This window comes from Dendrobates tinctorius, unplaced genomic scaffold (assembly GCF_039654945.1).
Source record: "Dendrobates tinctorius isolate UK_male_01 unplaced genomic scaffold, ASM3965494v1 ptg000005l, whole genome shotgun sequence".
Classification (NCBI taxonomy): domain Eukaryota; kingdom Metazoa; phylum Chordata; class Amphibia; order Anura; family Dendrobatidae; genus Dendrobates; species Dendrobates tinctorius.
The window spans coordinates 37,377,133-37,397,500 of record NW_027361673.1 but is presented as its reverse complement, the minus strand read 5'-3'; the positions used below and the strand labels follow the sequence as shown (position 1 = coordinate 37,397,500).

At 47.1% G+C, this 20,368-nt stretch overlaps 1 protein-coding gene across 2 annotated transcripts in view; it reads left to right on the top strand.

The window, feature by feature from the left end:
* Window positions 1-20,368, top strand: part of UBA5 (ubiquitin like modifier activating enzyme 5) — a 54,171-nt gene that overhangs the window by 678 nt on the left and 33,125 nt on the right. Inside the window, exons 2-7 of one of the 2 annotated variants that reach the window (XM_073569600.1) lie at window positions 1,134-1,223; window positions 2,791-2,900; window positions 5,737-5,823; window positions 5,993-6,077; window positions 6,802-6,906; window positions 8,757-8,884. In XM_073569600.1, coding sequence (XP_073425701.1) covers window positions 1,134-1,223; window positions 2,791-2,900; window positions 5,737-5,823; window positions 5,993-6,077; window positions 6,802-6,906; window positions 8,757-8,884 — 605 coding nt within the window. The remainder of the gene's footprint in view (window positions 1-1,133; window positions 1,224-2,790; window positions 2,901-5,736; window positions 5,824-5,992; window positions 6,078-6,801; window positions 6,907-8,756; window positions 8,885-20,368) is intronic. The other variant, XM_073569610.1, reaches the window with a different exon arrangement.

The following is a 20,368-nucleotide window of genomic DNA, read 5'->3' as shown; positions in this document are numbered from 1 at the left end:
GTGATGTGTCACTTACTGAGCCGCTTGCTGTAGTTTTGATACAGTCTCAGTTTAATCAGCAATAGATTATCACTAGAGGACTAGTTAACCTGCTGCCATGTAGTTATTAATATTCATGAGTTCTGTTTAACTCTGCCCCTGCCAATGAATGCCACCTTTCTGCCTATGCACAGTTTACACAGAAAGCTGCCAACCAATTCTGTGGGCAAGCTTGAACAGAGCTCAGCATTCAGATATCTGCAGCAGAAAGTCATTTTATCAAAACTACCACAAGCAGCCCAGTAAGTCGCTGGAATCAGAGTCTTTACCCCTATGTCATGCTTCTCTCAGATGATGTAGCAAAAACCTAGTAACTTCTGAGAGCCAATGATCAGTAATGGTCATCAGCTGTGCCCAGGCCCCTCACTGCAGCTCCCAACACAGCGCCATCTTTATCTATGCTGCTGTGTCGGGTACTGCATCTCGATCTACTTAAATAAAAGGGCAGAACTACATCATCAAACAGAGCGGCACAGGTGAGTATGTAACTGTCAGTACTGCAGTGACGGACCCTCGGTGAGCTGACCCCCGGGCCCACCAACATGTCTGATCACACATCCATGTCTTGTCCTATTTGGGTAGCAGTTTTGATTTCCTGTGTTTAATTTCTTTTTCATAATATTTATTTCTTCTCCTTTTACTTCTTCATGGGCTCAGACAATAAATCCATATACTTTTCTCCATTTTCCTATTAGAGGTTATCCTTACATTTAATGTTGGTGACCTATCCTTACACTAGGCCTTCAGTATCAGATTGGTCCGGTGTTTCGCACCAATCCCCCACCAATCAGCTTTTGGCCCCGATAGAACAGCGTAGATCTATGCAATGTGTAGAAGCCGCTGCTGGGTGCTGCACCTCACTCCTCAAGGGAATAGCAGTTGTTCTGCAGCACTCGGCAGCAGCCATTACCCAGTGACTAGAGCTGCGCTGCTCCTCTTTGTACACTGTTTACAGCCGATCACTACCGGATCTGATACCACCTGATCGGTGGGGGTGCCTGGTGTCAGACCCATTTGGTTCGGACAACCTTTTGAAGTATAAAGCTTGGATAAAGTCATAATACGAAACTTATTTTTTTATTTTTTTGCCTTAGAAAATCCGTACATTTACCGTGGCTGTAGTAGGTGTCGGTGGTGTCGGCAGTGTCACTGCAGAAATGCTAACGAGATGTGGAATTGGTAAGGTAATGCAGATTTTCACCAATTTTAATGATAACGTTGTTCGGTAATGCAGATCTAACAATTTATTTTTAAACTTGTCATGTTTTGGATCTGGTTAAAATGACTTTTATCATAATAGCATTTTGTTTTTTGGACCGCTAGTAAGGGAGTCAGAGAATTTTGACACCACCATTGTAATAACAAAAAAAAAAAATACAGAACTGTCTTGATGAATTTGTAGATTAGAGCCTAATGCGGAATGGTGATCCACAGCTTCTACAGGAATGGTGCAAAATCTTTGTGCAATTGTAAGACGATCATGTGACGTTTTAAAGGATCTTGCTCTAAAAAGCTGCAAAAAAAGGTAAAAGACAAATAGTATCGTGTTTAAGTGTGTCATGCACCATATTTAAACCGGACCTGTAACCAGGTTTGGCCGATATAATTTACGGCCACTGCCTTTCAGGGCTGATATACAACATTCTCTAATGCTGTAGATAAACCCCCCCAACCCAACCTATAAGAATAGTAAAATGACTTTTATTATACTCACCTGCAGAACGGTCCGGTCCGAAGGGTGTCGCAGGTCCTGGTGCGGTGCCTCCCATCTTCATGCAGTGCCGCCCTCCTGCTTGCTTTGTGTGGACTCTGTGCCACGCTCCTGCGCAGGCATACTTCTCTACCCTGTTGAGGGCAGAGCAAAGTACTGCAGAGCGCAGGTGCCAAAAAAGGTCAGAGAGGCCCAGCGCCTGCGCACTGCAGTACTTTCCTCTGCACTCAATAGGGCAGAGAAGTACGCCTGCGCAAGAGCGCGATGCAGGTAGACTTCTATGGATGATGCAGGGATGTGTCATCCACGCGAACCAAGCATCGCATGAAGATGGGAGGCGCTGGATCAGGACCAGCGACACCCATCGGACCGGACCGCTCAGTGGGTGAGTATAGTAAAGGTTGTTTTTCTACTCGTATAGGTCGGGTTGGGGGCTGAAATACAGCATTATAGAATGCTGTCTATCAGCCCTGAAAGGTGGCGGCCAAACCTGGTGACAGGTTCTCTTTAACAATTTGACACAAAAATTGGCAACGAATACCACAATGTAAAATAGATTAAAAAAAAACCCTTAAAATAAAGCAATGGACAAAACTGTAATCGGACCTTGATATAAAGCAGTACATGGCCTCCTGTCAGACAGGAGCAGTTTAATGCTCATCTCTATTTCTTAGAAAAGTTCAAGGAAAGGCAACACAATGTATAAGGGGCCTTTATACAAGAGATAATTTCAAGAGGTGTCATGCTGGCCGAATTCTGTTTTCCGTTGTGGAAAGGGTATACCATCTCATAAAGTGGTGATGCATCAGTAGGATTCTCTGACTGGTGGGGTCTTACCTCTGGGCCCCCCCACTAATCCTGAGAAGAAAGGCTCTTTCTAAGCATAAAATCGGGATCAGTGGACGCTCCAAACATCAGGACCCATCCATCATTAAGTGCTGGATATTCGGTTGATATGGCATCATTGTTACATGGGAATAATTCACGGCTTAGCGCTTTATACATTTGGGTGATTACATACCTTTCTTGTTTCTCTCTAGCTGCTGCTGTTTGATTATGATAAGGTGGAGCTGGCGAATATGAACAGACTCTTCTTCCAGCCACATCAAGCTGGGCTTAGCAAAGTGGAGGCAGCTGAGCACACACTGAGGTAGGTGAGCTTTTTCTGAGATTATTCGCCGGCAGGAGCTGTCGTTGCTGCTCTGTGTTGGCGCTGGCTAGAACAGGTAGGTAGTTAGAAAATAGCAGCCTGTTAGTTTTTAGGCCCATAGAAAAATTCTTGAATAAGAGTTTTCTATTCTTTGACTTCATGGTTTTAATGTAACCTCTTTTGGACCCAGCCATTTGGCCTATCATTTTTATTCCATGCTTTCATGCACACGTTCCAGAAGCCATAACCTTTTTTTTCCCATCATTGTAGCTGTATTAGGGCTTGTATTATTGTGTGACCAGTTGTGGTTTTTCAAAAGCACAATTTTGGTTATGTACAATTTGAATAGCCTTTATCTTTATTTTTATTTAAGAGGAAAGAGAGCGTAGCAATGCTATTTAGTTTTCTTATCACATATTCTTAGTGAGGTCTATGAAACTGAAATAAAATCTTTAGTCTTTGGGTCAGTACAATTATGGCAATACCAAATTTATGTACCCCACATTTACCCCCTCACTCTGATCTGCTTAATCTCTGAGCCTGGCCATTTTGGCAGGATCCTGGCTGCTGTGGCAGCCCCACTCCTGATGCTATTATGGGTGCGTTAACAGGGCTCTCTCGATCACCATGAGGAAATGTATGTTATGAGTAGTGATGGGCGAACCCGAACAGTAAGGCTAAGTGCACACGTACCGGAACTCTCGCGGAAATTACCGCGAGAATTCCGGAATTCCAGTCCGCAGGAAAATCGCATTTTAAATTCCTGCGATTTTCCCGCGGAAAAACTAGCATTTTGCAAGCGTAATTGGCTTGCAGAATGCTAGCGTTTTCCAAGCGATCTGTAGCATCGCTTGGAGAACTGATTGACAGGTTGGTCACACTCGTCATACATAGTGTTTGACAAGTGTGACCAACTTTTTACTACTGAGACTGCCTATGCGGCATCAGTAGTAAAAGATAGAATATAAAAAATGGTGTTATTCTTACCTTCCGACGTCCCGCGCATCCGTTCCCAGTAATCCTTTGCGAAAATGCCCGCGATGACGTCCGTTCTCGCGGGATCGCGATGTCTCGCGGTAATTCGCGATGACCGCGAGACTTCGCGATCCCGCGAGAACGGACGTCATCGCGGGCATTTTCGCAAAGGATTACTGGGAACGGGAGCCTGAAGAGAAGCGGGAAAGCAGCGCGGGATGCCGGAGGGTGAGAATAACAACATTTTTTATTTTTAAATTCTATTTTTTACAGGGATATGTTACCCAAAGCCTGGAGGACAGTCTCTTCTCCTCCGGACCGTGGGTACCAACCGCAATTGTTATGCTTACTTTCCGCATGGTGTGCATAGCCACATGCAGGAAGTAAGCGGAACAATGCATTTCTATGGGTGCGGGATCGCCGCGATTCCGCAAATTAATGAGCATGCTGCGATTTTTACCGCAAAGCGATTCCGCCGCGGTAAAGACCGCAGCATTGCGGAATCCCATAGGAATGCATGGGATGCTTATTTTTCGCGGCAAAATCGCGCGGTTAAAACCGCCACGGAAACTCGAAAAAACGCGACGTGTGAACTCAGCCTAAAGGTCGGGGTCTGTACCGAACACCTAGTGTCTGTGCACAGACCCCGAACATGAACTTCTCCAGGAAGTTCGTGTTACTGTTTTGGTTCGGCATCCCAAATATCAGGTGTTTCACAGGCTGTCATCTGTGTGACAGTGCGAGAAACACCAGCGGCAAGTTTGTAACCGCCCATCAGAGCGCTGCGGCTCCCACGTTGTCAGATGACAACATGAGAGCCAGCAGCTGTGACCGGTGGTGACAGGTATCAGCTGATGAGAGTACTACTTTCATCAGCATACGCCTGCTGTTGAGATTACTACTCTCATCAGCATATGCCTGCTGTCGCTGATGGCAGCGAGAGCAGGCAAGGCTGATGGGAGTATTCAGTATTCAACCCTCAGCTGTCAGCTTTATAACGGTTGGTTATCAAGAATAGAGGGTCCCAAACCGTTTTTTCAAATTATTTAAATACATCATTTAAAGAAACGGAATCTGGTCCCACCTATATTTGATAACCAATCAAGCTAAAGCAGACAGCTGGCGGCTGGTATTCTCAGACTGGGAAGGATATTTGCCCTCCACAGCCTAAAAATAATTTGCTGCTGCCCGGCTCTTCCCGCTTGCCCTGGTGCAGTGGAGTAATACACTTGGGGTTGATGTCAGCTGTTTTACAGCCGATGACATCAAGCCCGAGGGTTAGTAATGGAGAGGCATCTATAAGATGCCCACATTACTAGTCCCATAGTTAGATTGTAAAAAAAAATCCCAGCCAGAATAAAGTCCTTAAATTGAAATAAAGACACACGTTTATGTGAAATATAAATAAAAAAGCCAAGTTATACTCCTCTTTTAAAAGCCCTAATCCATTGATGTCCATATCACCTGTAAAAGACAATAATAAAACACCATATTCCTCACCTGCCCTACGATAATCTATTAATGTCCATATCCCACGACAATCCAGATAATTTGGATACTGGTTACATCAGTGAGAACGCTCCTGCAGTGTGTAGCAGTGACATGAGAAAGGTCTCTGGAGTTTATAGCTGATGAACCCCGGTCACCTCACTTATGGCCCCGCTCGCTGCATGAGAACTTTCTCACGATCCTGACGGACCCAGATGTCCACGGGTTCGCCCATCGCGAATTATGAGGCTTTAACTTTTATTACCTCTGATTTTCATTCTGAGCCTTTAGAAAGTTGGCAAACTGGAGAAGGAAAGAAGGGCTCTGTGCACACAGTAATTTCCTGATATATGCATCTTTTCTTTTTTTGCAGGAGTATAAATCCTGACGTTCAGTTTGAAGTCCATAACTATAACATCACCACAATAGACAATTTTCAACACTTCATGGACAGAATAAGGTAAATTGTTCTGATCAAATACATTTAAACAGATGGCCAAGTACCGCGCTGAGCCGTTTCCTTCAGTCTTACAGACTTGAAATGTAGCCGCAGTGTTGGAGCTTCACCACCACATCACTCAAACAAATATTTAATTTATTTTTTTACTTTTTTTTTCTTCTAATTTTAGCAAAGGTGGATTAAAAGAAGGAGAACCAGTGGACCTTGTACTTAGCTGTGTTGACAACTTTGAAGCACGTATGGCAATTAACACTGTGAGTAGAATTTATAATTTTTACATTAGCTCCAATCACTGCTGTTAGAGGTTTAGATTATCTCTGATCTAAGAAAGTCGCTTTCACATAGAGCCAATCTATACTTTTGCAGCCACATTTTATTATTGTTGCTCTAGTGCATCTACCAATAAAAAAATTAAGAAAACTTACAAATAGTCTTGTTTAAAATATCCAAATATTTTGAGTCCAAGATTATGTTCATATAGAGAGATACCGTATTTTTCGGACTATTAGATGCACGTTTTTCCTCCCAAAATGTGGAGGAAAATAGGGGGGGGGGTGCATCTTATAGTCCGGATGTATCTGCTCTGGCTGTTGTGGGGAGGTGGGAGGATCAGTTTCGGCGGAGCAGCAGTGTCACAGAGGCAGGAGCCAGCGGCTGCGGCTAACTTCTGTGCCCACTGCTAAAGAGAAATGAATATTCACTGCATTCCACGCCCATGGTTCTGTGCGCTTCACAGAACTCTTTGTGAACATAAGCTAAAGTTCCTATGCAGACCTCTGGTTACAGACTACCACCAAGCCCTGTGCAATCTGATTGTAGATCTATAATCATCCAGCATATAAACTAGATGTACTCCAATTGCTGAATCTACCATACCTAGTATAACCTTCATTCCTAGTACCACTATAATGATGTGCCTACATACAATGTTTTTGTTTTTCTTTTTTTTTCTCTCCTAAATCTATATATATTTGATAGGCCTGTAATGAACTTGGTCAGATCTGGATGGAGTCTGGAGTCAGTGAGAATGCGGTATCGGGACATATTCAGCTTATTAAACCCGGAGAAACGGCCTGCTTTGCGGTATTTAATTCCAACATTTAAGTCTTGTAATCTGTTTATGCACGTATGCCTATTTTAACAAGCTGCTTACTTTATTTCTATGGCTTAAATGAAACTGTCCACAAATTCATGCTGCCCTATCTGCGCATTCCAACATTGTCCCAATCACGCTTTATTATGAAATTCTGCAACATTTCAGAGAAAAGCGTTTGTTAAAAACAAAAAAAAAAACTTGGGCACAGAAAGTGCTGGGTGGCTCCCCTTATGGTTTCTCTTTCAGTAGAGCATTCAGGTATTGTTGGCAGAAAGGGAACCTGATAGATTCTTTAGCTTCCCAATTGTGTATTATAACAAATGGTTTCTCCAAATTCAGCACAAAATACTACTTTTAATGGCTATTTCATTCTTAGAATTATTCACCTGCTTCATTATTGGCATCTTTAGTACTTGGTAGTACACCTCTTGCTGTTATTACCTGCTACTGACATGACTCGTAGCCAGACACCAACTTCTGGCAGCGTTTCTGAGGAATCAAGATTTTTGGGTTATCAAGAGAGTGGTACAAAACGTTAATAGAAGAGATTATTGCCTTGCACAAACAAGGAAAAGTATACAATAAGAAATAAAGGCATTGCATGTTCCTAGAGAATCCGTTCAAAAGCATGGTTCTCAAGTTATAAAGCTATAAGGGAACACTGGCTACATAACCTGGACATCGCAAAAAGACAGCCTTCTCACTGGCTGCATTCTGATTAATGACAAGCATTAATCAGATTTCGTAGCAGCAGGCCCTGAGTTTTCAGTTTGCACAGTAATGCCGGGATCACACTTGCGAGAAACTTGCATGAGTCTCGCACCTCAATGCATGTATTTCTATGCAGCCACACACTCCAGTCCCGAGTGCCGGTGGCAGTACCAGATATTGAGGTGAGAGTTTCTCGCAAGTGTGATCTTGGCCTAAGGCGCGTACTAAACAATGACTTTCTCAAAGGCATATACCTCTACTGACCCAAATCACAAGAAAAGTGTTCTTCAATTTAGGGATTCTGTTCTGTAGACACAAAATAGGCAGTAAGAGCAGTGGAATGTCTGGCGGAGGAAGAAATAAGTATACCCTGAAAAGAACACCATACCTACAATGAAGCATGACTATGGCTCAATGATTCTCTGGGGCTACTTTGCTTCCTCTGGTATTGGAAGCTTATAACATGCGTAGGGCAAGATGACTTCAATTAAGTATCAGGAAATCCTAAGAGAGAACATCAGACCTTCTGAGAGGAAGCTGAAGCTTGGGTGTCATTGGACGTTCCAACTAGACAATGATCCTAAATCTCAAAGACCATAAAGAGTTTGATTCAGTAGAAATCCTGAAATGTTCTGGAATGGCCTTTATGGTAGCCTGACTTTAATTCCATGGAGAATCTTCAAAGAAGGTTGCAGCATCCAAACTTAAGAATATTCATAAACTGGAGGCTGTAGCCCATGATGCATGACCTAAGATTCCTCAGAAGCGCTTACATACTCTGGTGTCTGGCTGGCTATGCATCAGGTTTGTAGCAGATCATAGCAGCCAACGGGTGCTCTACTAAGTACTAAAGACACTTGTCATGGAGGGGTTGTCTAATTCGGAGATGGCAGCAATGAAAAAAATTGGCATTTTGTGTTGAATTTCGAGAAATCACTTGTTATATTAGTTGTGTTGTGCTTTTTAAATAGTTTTTGTGTCATTGGTTTATTGCAGAAAATTTAGAACTTTTGCTACTTGCCTCATTTATAGTCAGGAGTGAATAATATTGATTGATGAAAGCTGCATCTTTGTAGAAGGTGGAAACATTTTGTATTGAATTTCATATCTGGTTCCTCTTCTGCAGTGTGCTCCACCTCTAGTGGTTGCTGCCAACATTGACGAAAAGACTTTGAAACGAGAAGGCGTTTGTGCTGCCAGTCTCCCCACCACGATGGGAGTTGTAGCAGGAATACTTGTACAGAATGTACTCAAGTAAGTGATGGGATCATACACCATAAAAACGTATGACATACAAACATGACATGATCACTCCAGAAATAGATTTCCTCATGTATCCTTACGGTGAACATTCTTTCCCTAATACAGTCCGAAATAAGCAAGATGATAGCTCGTCGATAAGTCAGCAGGACATGTGCTCGATATAGGGAGCAGGGTTTAGCAGAAACAATTCAGAGCAGTACAATGTTCACACAGTTAAGACGTCCTGGGGGCCTCGTAATTGGAAAATTTGCTTAGGGTGCCGGCTGGGGAAGTTCCCAATGCCTTAGTCTGGCCACGAACTACAGATGTGGAGGCCAGACTAAGGTAGTCTGAATCTTTTCTTTATCGCCTTATTGGGGGACACAGATGACCATGGGTGTATGCTGCTGCTGCTAGGAGGCTGACACTATGCAAAACAAGAAACTTAGCTTCTCCCCGGCAGTATACACCCACCGACAGGCACCAAGCACCTCAGTTTGTGCTTAGTGTCTGTAGGAGGCGGACCGGGATCTCCCCAGATCCGCATTTAATTCTTTTGTTTTCAGGTTTTAGTTGTGTTTTTTTAATGATTTCCGCTCCCGGTTCTCAGTATTCAGCCCGCAGGGAGCCCGGGAGCGCCGTCGCTAGTGAAAGCTGAGGGAGCGCTTTCACTTTCAAAAGCGGTCCTCCCTCTCCCTGCACGCGCTTTCTTCGCGCGCTTCTACAGCCTATCTCAGGGCTGCTTTCATTTCGGCCCTGTCAGTCTCTTTAACCGCACCCCTCCCCACTGGGGTCTCAGCCAATCGCGCGTTGTGGTGGCTTAGCTCCGCCCACCACCAGCGTTCCTTCCTGAATTGCCGAGCTCCTTCCTCCTTCTCTCCGGACCTTGCCTGGGGGACACATCGCTAGTTTCTTCTGAACCTCGGTAGGCTAGACGCTGACTATCCCTGACGCCTAACTTGGCTTCACCCCCGCAGTTTTTCCTCAGGTAGTGTTTTCTACCACTGAGACTTATGCCCAACCCTGCAAGGGTCTTCTGCTCCAGACCCACCGCTACTCACTACGCCTGCGCGCGCTGTAAAAGAAGTGGGCTTCGGGTCAGTCGTCTCCCCTCTGCCCGTCCTGCAGCCCTTCCACCATGTCTGCCCCTCAGGAGCACTCCGAACCCCGGACGGAGACCACCCCACCCCCTGAGTGGGCCGTGGCGATGTCTCAGTCAGTTTCTGAGCTGACAAAGGTGTCTCAATCGCTGGTCCAGGTCTTAGAGCGGTTACCTCAGTTATCTGCAGTCACCTGTGCACCGACCGCCTCGCATAGTGAGTCGACAGCACCGGACCGTGGCCCTCAGACGGACAGACCAGGTAGGGGCACTAGGGAGCGGGTCCTGTCTGGCTCTTCTTCCGGTTCGCAGGGTCCCTCCGGTTCTCTCAGGCTACGCTCCTCGTCTCCCTCATCGGCAGACGATCCTGGGTCAGACGAGGACTCACAATCTGGATCAGACTCAGAGGCGGACGACATAGCTAGAACTCGGGAGATGGTAGTCTCATATCGGCTATATACCAAACACTCAAGATAAAGGAGGATAAGGCCCCCCCTCAGGAATGCTCTGTTTCCCTTAAGAAGGTGAGGCCTCCATCTCGAACCTTTTCTAATAAGGATTTCGACACTTCCTTAGCCAATCACTGGCAACATCCTGAGAAACGTTTCTCAGGCCGCAAGTACTTAGATGTACTTTATCCCTTCGATGCGGATCTAGTCACGAAATGGACCAAAGCTCCTGAGGTAGATCCACCAGTTTCTCGGATTTCCTCTAAGACGGTTCTTTCCCTTCCGGACGGAGCTTCTCTTAAGGACCCATCAGACAGGCAAATAGAGTCGTTGGCTAAGTCTATCTTTGAGGCATCCGGTGCATCCCTCTGCCCTATCTTCGCATCCGCTTGGGTGGCGAAAGCCATTTCGGCTTGGGCGAAAATTCTGCGCAGGGGCATTTCAGCGGCAGCTCCTCAGGACGAGCTGGCAGATTTAGCAGACCAAATTAATCACGCAGGCAAGTACCTTCTGGCCGCCTCCTCGGACGCGGCAGGGTGCGTAGCTAGAGCTAACAGCAACATTGTGGCCGTACGCCGCATTCTTTGGTTGAAGTCTTGGAATGCGGATACCACCTCAAAGAAGTCGCTCACCAACCTGGCATTTCACGGCACTAGGCTCTTTGGCGCCAAGCTGGATCAGATAATCTCGGATGCCACTGGTGGAAAGAGCACTTCCCTTCCCCAGTCCCGCCCTAAGAGGTTATTTAACAAGAAGGTTTCTCGGCCTTTTAGGTCCTTTCACCCCTTCTCTCCCACAGACGGTTCATCCCAGCAGGATCGGAACACTGCTTCCAGTGACCGCAGAAAGCCATCGTATAAGCCGGCCCCTCGCTGGAGATCCAGGGGTCAGCCTTCCAGGTCCTCAGGCTCTCGATCCGGAAGGTTTTCATCTAAGTGACGGGTCACCCCCACCTGGAAAGCTTTCCAGGGTGGGAGGCAGACTTTCCTTTTTCAAGGACGCGTGGCTATCCGTTGTCGACGACGCTTGGGTCAGGGAAAACATCACTTCCAGATACAAATTCGAGTTTTCTTCCCTCCCAAACAGTCGTTTCTGTCTGTCTCGAACCCCAAAACAGCGATCTCAGGTTCCAGGGTTCCTTCAGGCCGTCTCCTCTCTCCTTTCCGCCGGGGTCATCGTTCCCGTTCCTACAAACGAGCGTTTTTTAGGGTTCTACTCGAATCTCTTTGTAGTCCCGAAAAAGGACGGCTCTCTTCGCCCAATTTTGGACCTCAAGCTGCTCAATCGCCACGTGAAGATCCGCCACTACAAGATGGAGTCTCTGCGTTCGGTAATAGCCTCTATGGAGCCCGGAGAGTTTCTCTGCTCGGTGGACATACAGGATGCCTACCTCCACATCCCTATTTCTCTGCGGCATCAGCGATACCTCCGCTTTGCGGTTCAGAACAATCATTATCAGTTCGCGGCCCTTCCCTTCGGCCTAGCCTCCGCCCCTCGTGTCTTCACGAAGGTGATGGCAACAGTCATGGCCATCCTTCAATCCAGAGGGATTCTTATCATCCCTTACCTGGACGATCTCCTGATCAAGGGCTCGTCGTCCCGCCAAGGCTGTCTTCACAGTCTTCACATAACCTTGGATGCCCTCAGACGCCTGGGATGGATAGTCAACAAGGACAAGTCCACTCTGCGCCCTACCCAGCGTCTGACCTTTTTGGGCATGGAGATCGATACGAATCAAGCCCGAGTGTTCCTACCGAGGGACAAGTTTTCAACCCTTCGCAAGGGGATCCAGTCCCTTCGGCGCTCGAGGATCATGTCCCTTCGGTCCTGCATGAGAGTCCTGGGGAAGATGATAACCTCTATGGAAGCAGTGCCATTTGCACAATTCCACTCTCGCCCTCTCCAACTGTTCCTCCTGTCAGTCTGGGACAAGACCTCGTTTTCTCTGGATCGCCCCATTCTTCTTCCGCTCAGAGTCAAACAATCGCTGACTTGGTGGACGTTGTCGGCGTCAGTTCTCCGGAAGATCCTTTCTCCCGCCTCGGTGGCAGGTCATCACCACCGATGCCAGCCTCCTAGGATGGGGGGTGGTCTACTATCAGAGAACGGCCTAAGGGAGTTGGAACCCCCAGGAGACTCTTCTGCCCATCCACCTTCTGGAGATCTGGGCAATCTTCCTCGCTCTCATTCGTTGGCAGCATCTTCTCGTAGGCAAACCGGTCCGCATTCAGTCGGACAACGCCACGGCCGTGGCATACATAAACCACCAGGGCGGTACTCGCAGCAGGCAGGTGATGTCAGAAGTGGCAAGGATTCTCCGCTGGGCAGAGCGTCATGTGCCGGCAATTTCCGCCGTTCACATTCCAGGGGTGGAAAACTGGGCAGCCGACTTCTTGAGTCGCCAAGGTCTAGCGACAGGCGAATGGTCCCTTCATCCCACAGTCTTCAGTCAGATATGCCAGCGCTGGGGCACCCCGGACGTCGATCTCATGGCCTCTCGGATGAACAACAAGGTTCCTCACTTTGTAGCCAGGTCCAGGGATCCATTAGCCGTCGGTTACGACGCCCTAGTAATTCCGTGGTCCCAGTTCCACCTACCTTACCTGTTTCCTCCGCTTGCCCTGATCCCAAGAGTGGTCAAAAAGATAAAGTCAGAGGGCATCCTGGTCATCTTAGTGGCTCCAGACTGGCCGAGACGCCCTTGGTACGCGGAGCTGGTGAACATGCTCACGGATGTCCCCTGGAGGCTTCCAGACCGTCCAGATCTTCTCTCGCAAGGCCCCCTTTACCACCAGAGTTCTCAGTCTGAGTTTAACAGCATGGCCGTTGAGGCCGCGATTCTGAAGGAATCAGGGTTTTCCAACCGGGTCATTCAGACCTTGATTAAGGCTCGGAAGCCGGCTTCCTCCCGCATTTACCATAGGTACTGGAAGGCCTTTTTTCGTTGGTGTGACGAAAACGATGTTTTTCCACTATCATTCTCAATTCCTCCCATTCTTGGTTTCCTCCAATCCGGCTTGGATGCGGGCCTATCCCTCAGTACTCTCAAGGGCCAGGTATCTGCCCTAGCAATCCTTTTCCAGACGGATCTAGCTTCCTTACCGCAAGTGAAGACTTTTCTCCAAGGAGTCGCCCATGTGGCTCCTCCTCATCGTTCTGCGATAGATCCATGGGATCTCAATCTTGTTCTTGGCGCTCTCCAGAAGGCGCCATTCGAGCCGATTCAGGATACCCCTCTGTCTTTTCTTTCATGGAAGGTGGCTTTTCTAATCGCCATTACATCCATCAGGAGAGTTTCTGAGTTGGCGGCCTTATCCTGTCGTTCTCCTTACCTTATCCTCCACCAAGATAAGGTTGTTCTCAGGCCAGTTCCTTCTTTCCTTCCGAAAGTGGTATCCCCCTTTCACATTAACGAAGATATCGTCCTTCCATCGTTTTGTCCTGCGCCTGCTCATCCTCTGGAAAAGTCGCTCCACAACCTAGATGTAGTGAGAGCCTTGCGTGTTTACCTTGCCAGGACCGCTTCCTTTCGCCAATCTGATTCCTTGCTTGTCATTTCTGAGGGTCGCCGGAAAGGTCTTCCGGCTTCCAAATCCACAATTGCTCGTTGGATTCGGTCTACCATCCTGGAAGCCTACTGTCTTCAGGAGAAACGGCCCCCTCCGGGGGTGAAAGCCCACTCCACCCGGGCTGTAGGGGCTTCTTGGGCTGTGCGGCACCAGGCTTCGGCCTTACAACTCTGCAGAGCTGCGACCTGGTCGTCTTTGCACACCTTTGCGAGGTTCTACAGGGTTCATACCCAGGCCTCCTCTGATGCAGTTCTTGGTAGGAAGGTTCTGCAGGCGGCGGTGGCGCATCGACCGACCTAAGCCCTTCCTTATTTCGTTCCTTTATTGCTGTTCCCACCCTCGGGACTGCTTTGGAACGTCCCATGGTCATCTGTGTCCCCCAATAAGGCGATAAAGAAAGAGGGATTTGGGGTTCTTACCGTAAAATCTTTTTCTTGGAGCCTTCATTGGGGGACACAGCACCCTCCCTGTTTAAGTAGTACCGTGTTGGGTCTGAGAGTCCCTTGTTGAGTTGGTACATATGTTTATGATTTTTGGTTGCTTCTCCTACTGCTTTTTTCACCAACTGAGGTGCTTGGTGCCTGTCGGTGGGTGTATACTGCCGGGGAGGAGCTAAGTTTCTTGTTTTGCATAGTGTCAGCCTCCTAGCAGCAGCAGCATACACCCATGGTCATCTGTGTCCCCCAATGAAGGCTCCAAGAAAGAGATTTTACGGTAAGAACCCAAAATCCCTCTTTTGTTCATCTCGGATAGAGAAGTGAAGTATGGGGAAAAGAAGAAACCCACATACAATATATGGCACATAAGGTGGTGTTGGGGATTGTACTTTCTCTATCGCCTCATTGGGGGACACAGAAACCATGGGTGTATGCTGCTGCCACTAGGAGGCTGACACTATGCACAAAAAAAGGTTAGCGCCTCCTCCGCAGTATACACCCCACCGACCGGCACTAATTTCCTCAGTCCCACAGTTCGTATCCAGGGCTCGAGATCCTCTCGCAGTGGGCGCCGATGCTCTGACCATTCCCTGGTCGCAGTTCAAGCTCCCCTATCTGTTCCCTTCCTCTTCTTCCCAAGCTGTTGAAGAAAGTCAAGGCGGAAGGGGTACCAGTCATCCTCATCGCTCCGGATTGGCCCAGAAGAGCTTGGTTCGCGGACATCGTCAACCTTCTCGCGGACGCCCCCTGGAAGCTTCCAGACAGAGCAGATCTGCTGTCTCAAGGTCCAATCTGCCACCCCAATTCTCTACGGCGTGGCTGTTTAAACCGCGGTTCTGAAGCGGTTAGGTTTTTCAGATCGGGTTTATTCACACCATGATCCGGGCTAGAAAGCCATCTTCTTCCAGAATTTATCGTACGTGGAAGGCCGATTTCACTTGGTGCGAGGCCAATGACGTTCCGCCCATGTCCTTTTCTCTTCCTCCAGGCAGGCCTAGATGCGGGCCTTGCCCTCAGCTCTTTGAAGGGTCAAGTCTCGGCGCTTTCCATACTTTTTCAGAAGACGTTGGCCTCCCGTCCGCAGGTCAAAACCTTTCTTCAGGGAGTGGCTCATACGGCACCTCCATACCACACTCCCGTGGATCCATGGGATCTCAATCTGGTTCTGGAGGCTCTTCAACGGTCTCCCTTTGAACCTCTCAGGGAAGTCTCCCTATCTCTCCTTTCCTGGAAAGTAGCCTTTCTGGTGGCCATCACCTCCATCCGGCGCGTGTCGGAATTGGCAGCCCTTGTCGTCCCCCTTTCTTGGTGCTCCATCAGGACAAAGTGGTCCTGCGGCCCCCGCCTTCCTTCCTTCCTAAGGTGGTGTCCACTTTTCACCTAAATGAAGACATTGTTCTCCCGTCCTTTTGTCGGGTCCAATCCACCCTCTGGAGCGCTCCTTGAACAAACTAGACCTCGTCAGGGCGATGAAGGTTTACCTGGCTAGGACGTCTCCCTTGCGGAAGACAGATTCTCTTTTCATCATTCCAGATGGTGCGCGGAAAGGTCAGCCGGCCTCCAAGGCTACCATTGCTCGCTGGATCAGATCGGCAATTTTGGAGGCCTACCGGGTCAGGCATCGAGTGCCCCCTCCTGGGATTAGAGCTCACTCTACCCGGGCAGTGGGTGCCTCCTGGGCAGTGCACCACAGAGCTTCTGCACAGCAGCTCTGCAAAGCGGCAACCTAGTCTTCGATCCACACGTTTGCCAGATTTTACAAGGTCCACACCTACGCTTCGGCGGACGCCAGCCTAGGCAGAAGAATCCTGCAGGTGGCGGTGGTGAGTCCTCAGACCTAATGGAAGTTTGCTTTCCCTCCCCAGGGACTGGTTTGGGACGTCCCATAGTTTCTGTGTCCCCCAATGAGGCGATAGAGAAAACATGATTTTTGGGTTGCTTACCGTAAAATCTGTTTCTCGGAGCCTTCATTGGGGGACACAGCACCCTCCCATATTCTGCAACTCCTGTTCTTATGTTATTTGTTGATTACAGTTGAGTTGTCCTGTTTTCATTGTTTTGTTACTTCTCCTACTGCTTTCTCACTATCTGAGGAAATTAGTGCCGGTCGGTGGGGTGTATAGTGCAGAGGAGGAGCTAACCTTTTTTTGTGCATAGTGTCAGCCTCCTAGTGCCAGCAGCATACACCCATGGTTTCTGTGTCCCCCAATGAAGGCTCCAAGAAACAGATTTTACGGTAAGCAACCCAAAAATCCTATTTTTATCAAGTCATTGGGGAAGATGTATCAAAATGGATTCAATAGAAATAATGGAGTAACTGCATATAGCAAATCGATGCTAATATTTTCCAAAACTGCTTTAAAAAGTTACTGTAACTTGTTTTTGTGAATAACCCTTTATCACCTAATCATCAGTCAGACCCCAATAGTCCTGAGATCGGGGCTTCCGTACTCTGAGAGCAGCCTGGTCCTGAATGGAGTAGAGATCAAGAGTATACCCCTGCTTCATTCAAGACACAGCCTCATAGCCCCGTTGTTGGGATTTTTGGACTTCCAGCTGTCAGCAGGTTATTCTTATCCTAAGGAACTTGTTTTCATAGGTAATATCTCTTAAACCCTTCACGACATGTGTCGTACATGTACTGCTCTGCGGGAGATGCTGTCGTACTAGTATGGCGCTGCGATCGTGCGGCTTCACGCTGAGTGCTGCGGCCATCGCGTGCGCGTGTCAGCTGTATGTGACAACTGACTCCCCGCAGCAACGCCCATGATCGATGCTACCACCGATTGTGGGCATTTAACCCCTCTGATGCCGTTGTCAGTAGTGCAAGCGGCATAGAGAAGCATCGCGCAGGGAGGGGGCTCCCTGCGTGATTCCATCAGGACATCGCGATGCGATCGCAATGTCCTGATGGGCTCCTTGCAGACTTCCGACTCCGCGGGATCCTTCCGGGTCCTGCAGGGAAGGTGGCTTGTGAGCGCCTGCTCTTAGCAGGCACTCTCATGCCTCCTTCCCTGCCTGTCAGATCCTGATCTGATACTCTGCAGTATCGCCGCGTCCGTAACAACCCGCTCTATAAAACTGTCCCACTAGATAACCACTTCAGGGAACAGCGTAAAAAATGAGACAAAAAACAATGCTTTATCATCGTACCACAGAACAAAAAGTGCAATAAAACGCGATAAAGACAGATGTAAATAAAAATGGTACCGCTGAAAACACCATCTTGTCCCGCAAAAAACAAGCCGTCATACAGCTCCGTCAGCAGAAAAATGAAGTTATAGCTCTCAGAATAAAGCAATGCAAAAATAATTATTTTTTCTATAAAATAATTTGTGTAAAAGCACCAAAACTTAAAAAAATATAAATGAGGTATCACTGTAATCGTACTGACCCGAAGAGTAAAGCTGCATTATCAATTTTACCCCCAGAATGGTATTAATAAAAAAAAAAAAAAAAAAGCAATTCCTGACCTGCTGTTCTTTTGTTCATTCTGTCTCCCAAAAATCGGAATAGAAGACAATCAAAAAAATGTCATGTGCCGGAAAATGGTACCAATAAAAACGTCAGCTCGTCTCGCAAAAAACAAGACCTCACATGACTCCGTTGGCCAAAATATGGAAAAATTATAGCTATCAAAATATGGTGATGCAAAAACTAGTTTTCGCAATAAAAAGCGTCTTGTAGTGTGTGACAGCAGCCAAACATAAAACCCCGATATAAATCTGGTATCGCTGTAATCGCACCAACCCGAAGAATAAAGTCATCTAATCGTTTATACCGCACGAGGAATGGCGTAAAAAAATAAATAAGAATTGGTTTTAACATTAGAGTTGAGCGACTTTGGTCGGATCGGGTTTCGTGAAACCTGAATGAAACAAAATTTGAGTTGGATGAAACTGGTCTGACTAGGGCAAAAAAAAGTCGGCGTTTCGTCCGAAACCCGACCCCAATGCAAGTCAATGGGGAATAAAAGTCGGCATTGAGTGGATAAATGTCATCCGCTTAATGCTGACTTTTATTTCCCATTGACTTGCATTGGGGTCTGGTTTCGGACGAAACTCCCGACTTTTTTTTGCCCTAGTCGGACCAGTTTCATCCGACTCAAATTTTGTTTCATTCGGTTTTTCACGAAATCCGATCCGACCAAAGTCGCTCAACTCTGCTTAACATGCTATGTTTTTTATTTTATTTTTTCATTCTGCCTCCCAAAGATCGCATTATGGCTTGGCGCACATTTATCCTGCGCTCTGTGCTGAGCGCTTACATCTGGGCTTCCGTGTAAATCCCTGAAATACGTGATTCAGACAGAACCTCTGGCTGAACATTACCTCTAATGAGGCAGATGTAGGCACTGTGGACGCTGTGTGACCTGTGATCCGGTGGTGTCCATCTTTTTAGGATTGCATAATATTGCCGTTGGCCACAGTTTTGTGCACTTCTGAAAAGGACATTGTGGAACAGAGGCCAGACTGAGTCCACAGGAACTCTGTGCCTCATTTTAGTGACTGAATCCATCAGGGGTTTCATCTGAATCACGTCACTTAGAGATTTTGATGGAAACCCCAAAGTAAGTGCTCAGTGTAGAAGCGCCGGATAACTGTGATCCCAAACGTCATGTAAAATGTTTCCAATAAAAGCTTCAACTCAATCCACAAAAAAAGCAGATCTGTCATCTCTTAACGGAATTATAGGGGGCTTCCACTTTACTGGTAGCACAAAGGCTCAGGAAAAGCAAAATGGCTCCTCACCCGCCGATAGAAATTCACCAAATTCTCCGCTCCCAAATCCAAATATGCCTCCCTCCCTTCTGAGCCCCAGTGTGGCTAAACAACATTTAGCGCCCACATGTTTGGCATTTCTGTAGTGATGAGAGCCCACCTAATTTACGGCTGCATGTCTCCAGAAGCATGAGCTGGGCATAATGTACTGGTGACTGCAATGTACTGGTCACTACAGCGTACTGGTCACTACTAGTGATGAGCGAGTATACTCGTTGCTCGGTACTTTTCCCGAGCACGCTCTGGTGTCCTCCGAGTATTTTGGCGTGCTCGGAGATTGTTTTTGTCGAAGTAGCTGCATGATTTGCGGCTGCTAGACAGGCTGAATAAATGTGTGGAATGCCTGTTTGTTAGGGAATTCCCACGTGTATTCAGGTTGTCTAGCAGCCAAAATAGGGGGAAAATAGCGCTCAGTCCCTCCCGAGTCACTCCATATGGCAAAATAGTACTGTACAGCCACATATCTACATTCAGCAGAGATTATGGGACAAATTCTGGTGCCATTTTACCCATTTCCCAATGTGAAAATGTAAAACTTGGGGCTAACACACAATCCTGGTGGTAAAAACATAAATTTTTTCTTCACTGCTCAATGGTATAAAAGTCTGTGACACATCTGTGGTGTCAATATAATCACTGCACCCCTAGATGAATTCACTGGAGGTTTACTTGGTAAAATGGGGTCACTTATGGGGGGTTCTGTTGTTCTGGCATCTCAGGGGCTCTGCCAATGTAACATGGCACTCTCAAACCAGTGCAGCAAAATCTGCACTGTATTATGGCGCTAGTTCCCTTCTGAGCTTTGCACTGTGTCTCAAAAGTCGTTTTCGACCACGTATGGGGTATCTGTGAACTCAGGAGAAATTGTACAACAAACTTTTTTTGCCCTTGTGAAAATACAAAATTTGTAGCTAAAAAAAAGATTTTTGTGGGAAAAATGTGATATATAGATATTTTTTTATATATCCGTGGCTCTACGTTATAAAGTTCTGTGAAGCACCTGTGGGGTCAAAGTGCTCAATACACATCTAGATAAGTTCCCTAAGGGGTCTACTTTCCAAAATGGAGTCACTTGTTGGGGGTTTCCACTATTTAGGCACATCAGCAGCTCTGCAAACGACATGGCATCCGCTAATTATTCTAGCAAATTTTACATTAAAA